The sequence below is a fragment of the Mirounga angustirostris genome, unplaced genomic scaffold, assembly GCF_029215605.1.
Source record: "Mirounga angustirostris isolate CCGP_5_RB_7025 unplaced genomic scaffold, mMirAng1.0.hap1 SCAF_12, whole genome shotgun sequence".
In the NCBI taxonomy this organism is placed as follows: Eukaryota; Metazoa; Chordata; class Mammalia; order Carnivora; family Phocidae; genus Mirounga; species Mirounga angustirostris.
Window position 1 is genome coordinate 14,858,215 of NW_026991720.1, and position 13,276 is coordinate 14,871,490.

The following is a 13,276-nucleotide window of genomic DNA, read 5'->3' on the forward strand; positions in this document are numbered from 1 at the left end:
TGCCTGGATGGCTCAGTCAGTTAAGTGTCTGATTCTTTTTTTTTTTAAAGATTTTATTTATTTATTTGACAGAGAGAGACACAGCGGGAGAGGGAACACAAGCGGGGAGAGTGGGAGAGGGAGAAGCAGGCTTCCCACCGAGCAGGGAGCCCAATGCGGGTCTCAATCCCAGGACCCCAGAATCATGACCTGAGCCGAAGGCAGACACTTAATGACTGAGCCACCCAGGCGCCCCAAGTGTCTGATTCTTGATTTTGGTTCAGGTCATGATCTTAGGGTTGTGAGATCGAGCCCCTAATGGGGCTCTGCACTGGGTATGGAACCTGCTTAAGATTCTCCCTGTCCCCCTCCCTCTGTCCGTTTCCTCCTCCCTCACTCTCTTAAAAAAAGAATAGGATTATTACTGAGAAAAGTTGATGGAAAGCATTTCTGTCCCTTTCTGACATTATTTGTCATAATAAGTTCCAGATGTTTTGAAGAATTACAGTTGAAGATACCTCTTTTACAAGTGAAACAAAATGGTATATTATAGTTATCCCACTATGGTGGGGGAGTTAATTTCTCAAGTACTAAAATTATGAAAGGCAAATTGGAAGGGTCTGATCATATAAAAATTTAGCAGTGGCAACCTTAATTAAGTTCTTGGTAAAAAGGGAAAAAATGCAAAACTATTTGAAATACACAAGGCTGGTAATGATTAATTTTTTAAAAGTATAAAGAACAGTTATAAATCTGTAGGTCAGTAACCATTCTCTACTATAGATAAACAGTTAACAAATACAAACAAATAGGAAGTAAGGAAAGTAAGGACTAAGTAAGGAAATATAAGCATCAAGCCAACATTTGGGAATACTTCAGTCTTGTTAATAAAGTGCAAATTAAAAGCATAAGTCTATTTCATACCTACCGAAGTAGCAAAAGTGATAAAACTCCTTGTTAGTGTGCTTGCAGGGAAATAGACACACTCACAGATTGTTGGTATGTTTCCTGGAGAACAGTAGATCAAAATGAAACAAGCGGCCAAGAAAATTATTGTGTCCTTTGAGGCAATACTCCCAAGGGAATAAATCCCAGGAAAATATTGTAGAAGATGGAAGGTTATTTGTACAAAGGTAATTGTAGCCATGTTATTTATATAGTGAAAGTCGGCCATTACCTAGCCACCTGACAATTTGATGACGGTCATACAAACTAGAAAATATTAATATCCCATCATATTAATAACTATTAAAACCATAAATCTGAGGACTTTGGCTATAATTGTAGGTAGCATATGTAAGTTAAAAAGAGGAATGAGTTTGTTATGTGGATGCTGATAACTGACAAATTACTTTTGTCTAATGAAAACAACATTGCCATCAGGATTTCTCAGAGATCTAAATCAGTGCTTCTTGGACCTTAATGTCATTAAGTCATTTGGGGATGTTGTTGAAAGGCAGATTTTGATTCAGTATAACCGGGGTGGGGCCTGAAATTCTGAATTTCTGAAAAGCTCCCAGGCAATGGTGAGCTACTGGTTCTCCCAGTACACTTTGAACACCGAAGACCTAGGTCTCTGCCATCCAGATGGTAGCCACTAGGCCCAGGTGCCTATTCAAATTTAAATTAATTAAAATAAAGTAAAATCGAGAATTTACTTCCAAAGTCTTACTAGCTACGTTTCAAGTACTTGGTAGCCGTATTTGGAAAGCTCAGATTATAGAACAATTCCATCATCATAGAGCGTGTTCTCTTGGACAGTGTGGACCTAGGTCATCAATGTCTTAAAGTGCAGGAATTTCTGTCTCTTTTTCTGTAGAGTTGTTTGAAACATACAACTAAGAGCTTGTTCCACATTTGATAAATAGGGGCACCTGGGTGGCTCAGTTGCTTAAGGGTCTGCCTTCAGCTCAGGTCTTGATCCCAGGGTCCTGCGATCGTGCCCCGCATTGGGCTCCCTGCTCAGCGGGGAGTCTGCTTCTCCCTCTCCCTCTGTCCACCCTCCCAACTCATGCTCTCTCTTTCTCTCTCTTGCTCTCTAATAAATAAATAAAATCTTAAAAAAAATTTGATAAATGGAATCTCTTTTCTCACTGACTTTTATTGTCAGTCCATACACGTATTTCTTTTAAAGATTTTATTTTTAAGTAATCTCTGCAGCCGACGTGGGGCTCAAACTCACAGCCCTGAGATCAAGTGTCACATGCTCTATGGACTGAACCAGACAGGTGCCCCAAGTCCATAGATGTATTATCCTAATTATTCTCTGTCCCTCAGTGGGCAATCATTTCCAATAAATTGATCTTAGATTCTTTGTCAATTTCTTCCCCTAGTAATGTATACTAGAGGAGATACTGTTTAAAGAAGTATTGTGACAATTTAAAATATAGATATGTATGATTTGTGAAAAAATACATCCCCGAGGCCCCTGGGTGGCTCATTCAGTTGAGTGTCCGACTTGGTTTCTGCTCAGGTTGTGATCTCGGGGTTGTGGGATTGAGCTCCCGCGCCTGGCTCTGCGCTCCGTGGGGAGTCTGCTTGTCCCTCTCCCTCTGCTTCTCCCCCAGAGTGCGCGCGTGCTCTCTCTCTCAAATAAATAAATAAATAAATAAATAAATAAATAAATAAATAAATAAATAAATAAATAAATCTATCTTTGAAAAAATACATCCCCTATACCCCCACCTAGGTGTTTCATCAATTTATATTTTTAAAGTGTGTTCTCTAAGCAGGATTAGTTACCAGAGGATGTGGGAATTGATAACTGAAAAGTTCCCTGGATGATTTGTTTTTCTTCACTTCTGTGAAGTGGAAACACTAACAATTGTTGTTTTCTTCCAGGAATTTGTGCAAATATTCTCACAACGTTCTCTCAGAAGAGAACTTCAAGGTCTTGAAAAACCATGAGCTCTCTGGACTGAACAAAGAGGAATTAGCAGTGCTCCTCGTCCAAAGTGACCCTTTTTTTATGCCCGAGGTAAGTTATGATTCCTTAGTTTGAGCAGCAAAGAGAGTATGATTGGCAGCGTTGTGTCATGGATGTGTTGGGAGCGGAACACAAAAGACTCAAAGTTACCACCAGGCTCTGCAGATAGCTGTCAACAGCTGGCTGTTGCCGAGGGACCTAAAGATTCCAGCAATTTACTTCCTATTTGAAGTGATCTGAAGATACAGTAGTAGGACTAGTGGATGCTGTCCATCTAGGCAGCTTCCTGGAAGGAGATGGTCTTTGAATTGAGCTTTTGGAAGATAATAGGGTATATTGGTTGAGGGTATAAGCAAAGCTGTTGCACCAAAGACACCCCAGAATGTAGTGATTCAAAGAAAATATAATTTTATTTCTTTGTCACTTGACAGTCTAGATCCAAGGTCACCAAACTATGGCCTAGGGGCCAAATCTGGCCTGCCACCTGGTTTTACAAATAAGGATTTATTGGAACCCAGCCACACTCATTCATTTGCATATTGTCCATTCCTGCTTTCTTAACACAAGAGTAAGCTGAGTAGTTTCGCAGTCTTGCCTCTGCCACCGACTACTTGCGTGATCTTGCACAAAGCAGGTAATCCTTCTGGGTCTCACTTCATTTGCCGTTGTGCATTCGTTCGACTAACATCTAGGAGTGCCTGCAGGTGGTAGGCACTGAGTTAAATCCTGGAGGCAGCCCTGGACAAGACGCGCTGCTGCCCTAAAAACCTCAAAGCGCTCACACTGTCTCACTTTGCCTTGCCCTGTGAGAACGTACAAGCATCAGGCACACCCGACTTCCTGGTTTACAAGTCTGTAAAATTCAAAGGTGCTTATTAAAGCTAGAAATGCTGTTATTTGTCCCGCCCCAGTCAAGGCCAGGAGCATTCTTACCTACTCATTAGAACAGTCCTAGGATTGTTAACCGAAGTGTCATTTGTGAAGTTGCTAGTTGTTCTTTTTCTGGCGGACACTGGTTCTCAAACTTTAGTGAGCCTCGGAATCGCCTGGAGGGTTTGTTAAACCAGGGTGCTGAACCCCACCTCTGGTGACTCTTGACTGTAGATACGGGGCGGGTTCTGAGGTTTTGCATTTCTGATAAGTTTCCAGGTGGCGCTGCCGTTGCTGGTCTGGGGACCACACTTCAAGCCCTAGATTGCAGTAAACCACGCTGATCTGGTTTGCTCAGTCTATTGAAACAACTTATAAGTGTTTTGATCTTTGGGATTCTTTTATGTAATGATTCAAACATCTCGCAGCGCATTTTATATTTTGCACAACACGTTTACATATTTTATTATTTAATCTGCTCAATAACTTGGGTTAGGGGGACAGAGCAAATCTTTTCCTCCTTCACAGCAAAGGAAACAGAGACGGGGGAGTAGGTAATTCAGGGGAGGTCACATAGATGGTTCTAGGGCTGTGGCTGGGGACTTTGAAATCCGTTTCTTCCAGTCCTGCATCATACGGTCTGGCCCCCATGACAGTACTTGAGTAAGAAATACGTATGCCCTCTTTTCAGTAAGAACTGCACATTTGCAGAGCTATTTACAGAGAAATAGAAAAATTACCTTCTTTAGTTGACCTTTTGAGAAGCCTTGTCACGTTCTGCCTAGCAGAGACAACAGCTGCAAGTAAGACCCCCCATGTCCTTTTTTTTTTTAAGATTTTATTTTTAAGTAATCTCTACACCCAGTGTGGGGCTCGAACTCACAACCTTGAGATCAAGAGTCACATGCTCCACCGTCTGAGCCAGCCGGGTGCCCCCCCCCCCACTTCCTTTTAATTGAAGAATGACTTGATAGCCTTCCTCTTTGGGGTCCCTTTGTAATGTAGGGCTCCCTTTGGGTCCTGTTTGGTCCTACCTGTAGCTGGCCATGGCCATTTTATTTTGATTCGTCCAAAAGGTTATTAAATTCATGGCTCATTTAGTTAGTTTGCAGGCCTCTTCTACCCCAAATAAATCATCCAGTTGAATACAACTCATTGTAGATCGTGGAAGACACATGTATTTTTTTTTTTTCCCTTTGGTATATCTCTGCTTACTGCCAACATTTTTGTTGACTTAGGCTTTCCTTAATGACTGTGTGGCTGATGCGGGAAGGTGTATTGTGTCTGGCTATTGTTTGTTTCTCTCTTCTGCAGATATGCAAAAATTATAAGGGAGAGGGTCGAAGAGTGATTTGTGATAAGTATCCACAGTGTGAAAGGCTCCACATCTGTGAGCACTTCACCCGAGGGAACTGTGGTTATACCAACTGCCTCAGGTCCCATAATCTGATGGACAGAAGGGTGTTGGCCATCATGAGGGAGCATGGGCTCAGCTCCAGCGTGGTTCAAAACATCCAGGATATCTGCAACAGCAAGCACAGCCCAAAGAAACACTCCGGGCACAGAGGTAACTGCTTTCGATGTTTTCTTTAATGGAAGAAACAGAAATAAACAGAAATCGCAAGGGAAGTGTAACTTCACCTATAATCATTCTATCTCACCACGTGAAACTGTTGTTGCTTTCAGACATTGTTTATATGTATGCATAATTTTTACTTCGTTATAATCATAGTATATATGCAATTTTGCAATTTGATTTTCATGCTTAGTACTATCCAACCCCCCAATTTGTTAAAATGTTGATCATTTTTCTAAAAGCTAATTGATCAAGCTTTTTTTTTTCCACCAGCTGTTAACATTTTGTCCCAATAACGTTTTGTCGCCATTGTTTTGTCACTTTCTCTCGATCTTTGTGCACATATCAACACTGACATGCACATGTATACCATTTTTGTGGGGAGACCGTTTGAGGTATGCAGTCATCAGGAGCCCCCACACCTGTGTATATAAGCACGCACTTCCTTAAAACAGGGCCACTCTCTTCCATAACCACAATACAATTAATACAGGAAATCCAGCATTAATGCAAAACTCTACACAATTTAATTCACAGTCCTCAGTACTATTTCTTTAAAAATGTATTTATTTTTACCTTTTATGTTGTGGTAAGAGATAACATAAAATTGGTCCTTTTAACCATTTTTTAAGTGTACAGTTACAACATTTCATACTGTTGTCGGCCATCCCCAGAACTTTTCCCATCTTCCCAAACTTCCCAAACTAAAACTCCATACCCAGTGAACAATAACCCCATTCCTTCCTGTGCCCGCCCCCGCAACTTGCCATTCTGTTTTCTGTCTCTGTGAATTTGACCTCTGCAGCATTGTCACAGAAGGGGAGTTATATAGGATTTATACTTTTGTGATGAGCTTATTTCGCTTCCATAACGTCTTCAAGGTTCATCCAACCCGTGTTATAGCATGTCCTTCCTTTGGGAAAAAAAAGAGACTATATAAACAATATTATATATAATTTAAAAATTGCGGTAAAAATATACCTAACAAAATATACCATCTGAGCCTTTTTTTTTTAAGATTTTATTTTATTTATTTGACAGAGAGAGACACAGCGAGAGAGGGAACACAAGCGGGGAAGTGGGAGAGGGAGAAGCAGGGAGCCTGATGCGGGGCTCAATCCCAGAACCCTGGGATCATGACCTGAGCCGAAGGCAGACGCTCAATGACTGAGCCACCCAGGCGCCCCCCATCTGAGCCACTTTTGAATGTTCATTGGCATTAAGTACACTCACATTGTTTTGCAGCCAATCTCTAAAATTCACTTCATCCTGCAGAACTGAAACTCAATACCTATGAAATACCTCCTTCCCTCCTCCGCCCAACCCCTGGCAACCACTGTTTGACTTTCTGTTTCCACAAATATGACTACTCTAGGTACCAAATATAGATAGAATTGTAGGTTATTTGTCTTTTGGTGACGCTGGCTTATTTCGCTTTGCATAACATTCCACTGTATGTGTTGCCACATTTTGTTTATCCGTTCATCCCCGGTTGGATACTTGACTTGCTTCTACCTTTAGCTATTGTAAATAATACTGCTGTGAACATGGGCATACAAATATCTGCTTGAGGCCTTGCTTTCAGTTCTTTTGGTTATGCACCTGGAAGTGGAGTTGCTGGATCACGTGGTCATTCTAGGTTTAATTTTTTGAGAAACTGTCATCCCATTTTCATAGCAGCTCCGCCATTTTGTATTCCCACCATCAGTGCACAAGGGTTCCTTCTAGTTTCTCCATTTCCTCATCAATATGTGTTATTTTCGATTTTTAGGTTAACAGCCACCCTGATGGGTGTGAAGTGATCAGGTCTATTCCTGAATCATTTTCACATTGTTGAATGATACTAACCCTTGCAATTTTTTGAGCCTTTGTGAAATGGGTGGGAAAGAGGTGAATTTTATAAAGCAAATAGAATACATAATTCGAAGATTCTGTATTACATAAGAAATAATTACACCTCCTTATATTTGAGAAATGCTTTATAATTAACCAGGGATTTTTCACCAAAAATATCTCATCATTGTTCCTGACAGCAAAGCTATGAAGAAAGAAAGGTGTATTATTAGCCTTATTTAATTGATAAGGAGACCGAGGCTCAGAAATTTTATTTATTTATATTTATTTTTTAGGATTTTTATTTTAAAGAGAGACAGCACAAATGGGAGGGACAGAGAGAGAGAGAATCTCAAGCAGACTCCATGCTGAGCGTGGAGCCCAATGCAGGGCTCGAAACTGGGACCCTGAGATCCTGACCTGAGCCAAAATCAAGAGTTGGGTGCTTAACTGACTATACGCTAACCAGGTGCCCCGAGGCTCAGAAATTTTAAATGACTTTCATTGCAAGCAGTCTTAAATCATTTTTACTATGAATAAATAAAAGGGATGTTTCCAAGGCCTCACAGTGCTAGGTAGTGGCAGAACTAATGTGTTCTGGTCCCTCCTCTGGTGTTTTTTCTCCCACATCACAATGCTCTCTGAACAGGGGACGGGAACCTCTGGAGGGATGTTTTCTGGCGTAGTTTCCCAATATAAATTCATTGTACGTGAGAGAGATCTTTATTTATTATCCCTTCTGGTTAATTTACTTAATTAAGTATTTTGTTGGCAGGAGAAGGATGTTTGCTTTTACTCTATTACTGCTGCTCTCTGAGTTTGGAAGAGGAAGGCTCTTTTTCTCCTCTTCTCCACACACAATAGCACGGCTCATATGCCACACACATGTACACACAACGCACAAACACACATATCTCACACCACACATACCACACACGCACATCTTACTGACACATTGCTCACACCAACTATATCTCTTTCACATACACACACCCCTCACGCACGTACACCACACACATACGTCTTATACACATATACCCCTCATGTATGCACGCACACCCAGCACAATACACACCACACACACGCCTACCCCACACGCACCTTTCACACACACTCACAAACATGCATGCTCACTGATTCCCTCTTCCCAGGGAGTGGGACTCATCAGATTTCTTGAGAGAGGCTAATTCTTTTTGACATTTCTCACTTAAGCTTGGGCATTTAGGGTCTAGATGAAGAACTGTGGAAAAAGTTCTAGTTTAAATGGAATCAGACCTTTACACTGTGGTTTTATTTATTTATTTATTTATTTATTTATATTTATGGATCCTGAATTTGCTTGGGAACCTTCATCACAATATGGGCAAAATCTAAATGGCTTGAAAATCCTCCCTGACTCGCACTCCTGTGCGTCTGTTTGCCGTAGTGGTGAACGTTGACTTTGAGCCAGAGCATAGTGAACAAGCACCTGAGAGTTTGGGGGCTTGGGAGTTACACCGGGGGCCCCGGGAGAGAAGTCGAGAAGAGCCAGGGTCACCCTGACTCTCATCCTGAGGCCGTGGGGGTGGTGTTTCCTGCTCCCCCAGCAGAAGAGCAGATTCCTTCATCATCCTTAGCACCCTTCTCAAGATTTTTACACACCAGATTGGGACACGTAATTTGACAGAACTCAGATGGCGAACTTGGAAAAGCTGAGGAGGAACCGCGGTGTGAACCCAAACCTGTTAGCGCTCATTTTCCCGGTTTCGTTTTTCTTTTCCCAGCTCCTCCGGCCTATCGTAGAGACCCGGCCTACAGAGGTAGAAGCAAGAGCAGAGACCGATCATTTCAGGGAAGTACGGAATTTCTTCCATCGGCTTCAGCTCCTTCTCCGAAGCCCTGCACACCTGCTCCAAATCAAATCGGCCACAGGCCTCCCCCGGATGACGTGCCCGTAGAGGACCTGGCCCACAAATTCATGTGTTTGGGAAGTCAGGATGGCCCTCAGCCCTCCCTGGTCCCGCCTCAGGCGGATAATCTCCGAGGAAGAGAGCAAGTGGGAGGAAGCCAGCGTTTTTCAGACAATGGCAGCCCCGAAGATCTCTGTTACGGGGATCAAGGTAGCATATACCTCCCTTCTGATTCAGCACCTGCTTCCAACCACAAGGGCCCTGCAACCTGGCTCAATGGCAAAGGCACTGGTGGAGAGAGTTTGTTTCCCCAGAGTCAAGCTGCCCCTGGCTCTCCACAAACACCTGACGCCGTAACCGCCAGAAAGAGCATGGGCCTGCTCTCCTCGGAGGGCGTGGACGCCGAGGGCAGAGGTGGGAAGCAAAATGTCCAGTATGTCCCGCTCTTTAATAGTGTTGATGCAACGGCCACGGATATAAGTTCCGCAATACCTTTCAATTATAAAATCGCACCCAGTCGACAGAGGGAAACACCGTTGCCTAGGAATCGGGACACCGGAACCACGCACAGTTATCTCCAAACGACTGGCATAATTACAGATGTTGATCCAGCAGCGGCATCTGTTAACGGTCCATACAGAGAGAAGACCATTTGGGCTCATAAATCTGTCCACGGCACACTAAATGGCTCTAGTCAAGTGGCGGATGAAACCACCAAAGTCAATAAAACTGGGGCCACCGGTTTTGACTTCACATTGACAGTCAGAGGGGAGAAAAACGCGATGTGCTTTGGAAGTCAGAGTCTGGAAACCCAGGTCCTGCCGACACCTCGGGAGACCACTGTCCCCACCCCACAAGTCTGTACTCAGTCCAAGGTGCCACCTTCCACATCCTCCTCAAGCAACAGAGCCGCAGCCCATGCAAACCATGGTCAGAACTCTGCCCCAATCTCAGTTGGCCCTGCCAGTGAGCTTGCAAGGACCCCAAGATGTGCTCCGTGTAAGTCACCGAAGGACAAAGGGGACCCCATGTCTTGTGTCGACAGCAGAACGGTTGTGGCTGGTGGCCTCTCTGTGGACGTTCCCCAGGAGTTACTAAAGGGCATAGAGTTGGAGGGTTTGGTTAAGGGGTGGTGCTGGTGAGGAGACTGATGGGAAGATTCAGGTACTGACAGTTGAACCATGCGGAGTAAGCTGCCACATTTACTGAGAACAAGAGTAGTTGGGTCATGGTTTAAACAATAAACATACCTCTCACATGGCCTTAACGTCCCTGGTTGCTTTTTTTTTTTTAAAGATTTTATTTATTTATTTGAGACAGAGAGAATGAGAGAGAGAGAGCACATGAGAGTGGGGAGGGTCAGAGGCAGAAGCAGGCTCCCTGCCAAGCAGGGAGCCCGATGCGGGACTCAATCCTGGGACTCCAGGATCATGACCTGAGCCAAAGGCAGTCGCTTAACCAACTGAGCCACCCAGGCGCCCCGTCCCTGGTTGCTTTGATGGAGGGGCTGTCTAGGCTCTCATGAGCAATGCACGAATCCAGAATTTTCTCGAACATGGTGCTAGTTACAGATACTTTTTTCCATTGTGAGATCAGGTATCTTGATTTTTGGTCTAAACACTAAGATCAGCATACGTGCATCTTCTTTTGTTTTATAGATTCTGCATCGGAGAGTACTGGCTCTTCCAGGATGGTTGATTGTGGCTCGACGGAAATTTGTCTTGACCATCTGTATAGGGGTTGTCAAGTTGGTGGGTAACTTAAGGACTTTCTAGAAGCCAACATTTACTGAGCATTTGCTGTATATTAGGTGCATTGCCAAGAAACTTATGTGCATCGTCTTTAAACCTCACGTCAACCCTAGAAGCAGGTTCTGTTGTTAACCCATTTTACAGATGTGGAAACTAGAGGTACTGAGAGGTTAGAGTAGCCAACTTGGGTTTTGACTCTAAATTGCCCAGCCAGCCTGTGTTCCTGACCACTGCCTGATATTATACTTTCTCCTTTTGCGTTCATTTTTAAGTGAAATATTATACTTTGTCAGGGGCCCTCTTTTCATATACTAAAAGCAAACAAACAAAAAACAAATCCAAAAGCTAAAAGTATGCCCGCCGACACACTCTCACAGTTCACGTCCTGTCCTTTAGGCATCGTGTCTCTTCTGGGCCATGGGCTCTTTGCAGTAGTTCCTCACACGTGTACTGAGAGTCCTTCACTCCACAGACTGTGTGTCCTTCCAGGCGAGGAGCCACACCTGTTCACTATCCCCTCCCTCCAGCTTCCTACAGAGCTGTGTCCCGTGGAACTGTGTGTGGGACAGATGGCTGTCCTCCCAGCGTGATACCACCTGCTCACTTTCATGCGTCTGCCCCGGGCCCAGGCATCACACTGGATTCCTCTGTTTGACCCCTTGGTGGTGTTAGACTCATTCACCCGGGGTCTGAAAAGGAAGATTCTGCCCTGTGTTCTTGAAATCCTAAGTCTTCAACTTAAATTTTTTTTTTTTTCTTTTTAATTGTGGTAAAATACACCTAACATAGATTTTACTATCCTAATCATTTTTTTTTTAAAAAGATTCTTTTTTATTTTTTTTTTTTTAAGATTTTATTTATTTATTTGACAGAGAAAGACACAGAGAGAGAGGGAACACAAGCAGGGGGAGTGGGAGAGGGAGAAGCAGACTCCCTGCCGAGCAGGGAGCCCGATGCGGGACTCGATCCAGGGACTCCAGGATCATGACCTGAGCCGAAGGCAGTCGCTTAACCAACTGAGCCACCCAGGCGCCCTATCCTAATCATTTTTTAAAAAGATTTTATTTATTTATTGGAGAGAGAGAGAGAGAGTGACGTGCACACAAGCAGGGGGAGTGGGAGAGGGAGAAGCTGGCTTCCCGCTGAGCAGGGAGCCCAATGTGGGACTCGATCCCAGGACCCCGGGATCATGACCTGAGCGGAAGGCAGACGCCTAACCAACCGAGCCACCCAGGCGCCCCTCTCCTAATCATTTTTAAGTGTATAGGTCAGTAAGGGTAGAGTCATATTATTGTTCAACCAATCTCCAGAACTCTTTGTTGTCTGGCAAAACTAAAACTCTGCTGCCCCTTGAACAGCAGCTCTTTATTCCCCCCCCATCTCCAGTCCCTGGCAGCCACGGTTCTAGTTTTTGTTTCCCTGAGGAGGACGACTGGAGGTCCCTCATGAGTAGAATCACACAGTATTTGTCTCTTTGTGATGCTGGCCTATTTCACTTTGTGGTACGTCCTCAGGTTTCATCCTTGTGAAAGAGAATTTCCTGTGTGAGAATTTCCTTTTCCTTTTTAAGGCCGAATCATATTCTATTGTGCATATGTGCCACATTTTGTTTATCCGATCGTCTGTGAATGGATATTTGAGTTGCTTCTACCTTTTGGCTGTTGTGAATAATGCTGCCATCAGCTTGGGTGTGTGAGATCTGCTCAGGACCTTGCTTTCACTTCTTTTGGGATATACACCCAGAAGTGGAATTGCCGGATATTATGGTAATTCGGTGTTTATCTAAAAAATTTGTTTTGGAAGGCGCCTGGGTGGCTCAGTCGGTTAAGCATCTGCCTTCAGCTCAGGTCGTGATCCCGGAGTCCCAGGATCCAGCCCCACATTCGGCTCCCCACTCAGCGGGGTGTCTGCTTCTCCCTCTGCCTGCCTCTCACCCCGATTGCACGTGCGCGCTCTCTCTCTCTCCAACAAATAAATTAAAAAAAAAAAACTTAAAAAAAATTAAAAATGTGTTTTGATAATTCTACGTTTAATGTTTCAAGAAGCTGCCACACTATTTGCCACAGCGGCTGCACCGTTTTACGTTTTCTATAGCAAAGCACAAGGGTTCAAGTTTCTCTGTCTCCTTGCCAACACTTGCTTCTGTTTTGTGTTGGTTTGATTTTAGAGCAGCCATTCTAATGGGCGTGAGGTATGGACTGTCATGGATGGTTGCATAATTTTCAATCCACCAGACCGCGGGCAGTGCGGCTCTATGATTTTCCCTGGGATGTCTGAACCTGCCTCTTGTGGTTTTATTTTATTTTATTTTTAAAGCTTTATTTATTTATTTGAGAGAGAGAGAAAGAGAGAGAGCACGAGTGGGAGGGGCAGAGGGAGAGGGAGAAAGACCCTCAAGCAGACTCTGTGCCAAGTGCAGAGCCTGATATGGGGTTCGATCTCACCACCCTGA

General features: G+C 43.8%; 1 protein-coding gene across 2 annotated transcripts in view; it reads left to right on the forward strand.

Annotated features, from left to right (window-relative positions):
* The window catches only part of ZC3HAV1 (zinc finger CCCH-type containing, antiviral 1), a 59,813-nt gene that overhangs the window by 16,091 nt on the left and 30,446 nt on the right, over positions 1-13,276 (forward strand). For both annotated transcript variants that reach the window (XM_045864204.3, XM_045864203.3), the window contains exons 2-5: positions 2,821-2,956; positions 5,090-5,342; positions 8,948-10,072; positions 10,732-10,824. In XM_045864204.3, coding sequence (XP_045720160.2) covers positions 2,821-2,956; positions 5,090-5,342; positions 8,948-10,072; positions 10,732-10,824 — 1,607 coding nt within the window. The remainder of the gene's footprint in view (positions 1-2,820; positions 2,957-5,089; positions 5,343-8,947; positions 10,073-10,731; positions 10,825-13,276) is intronic.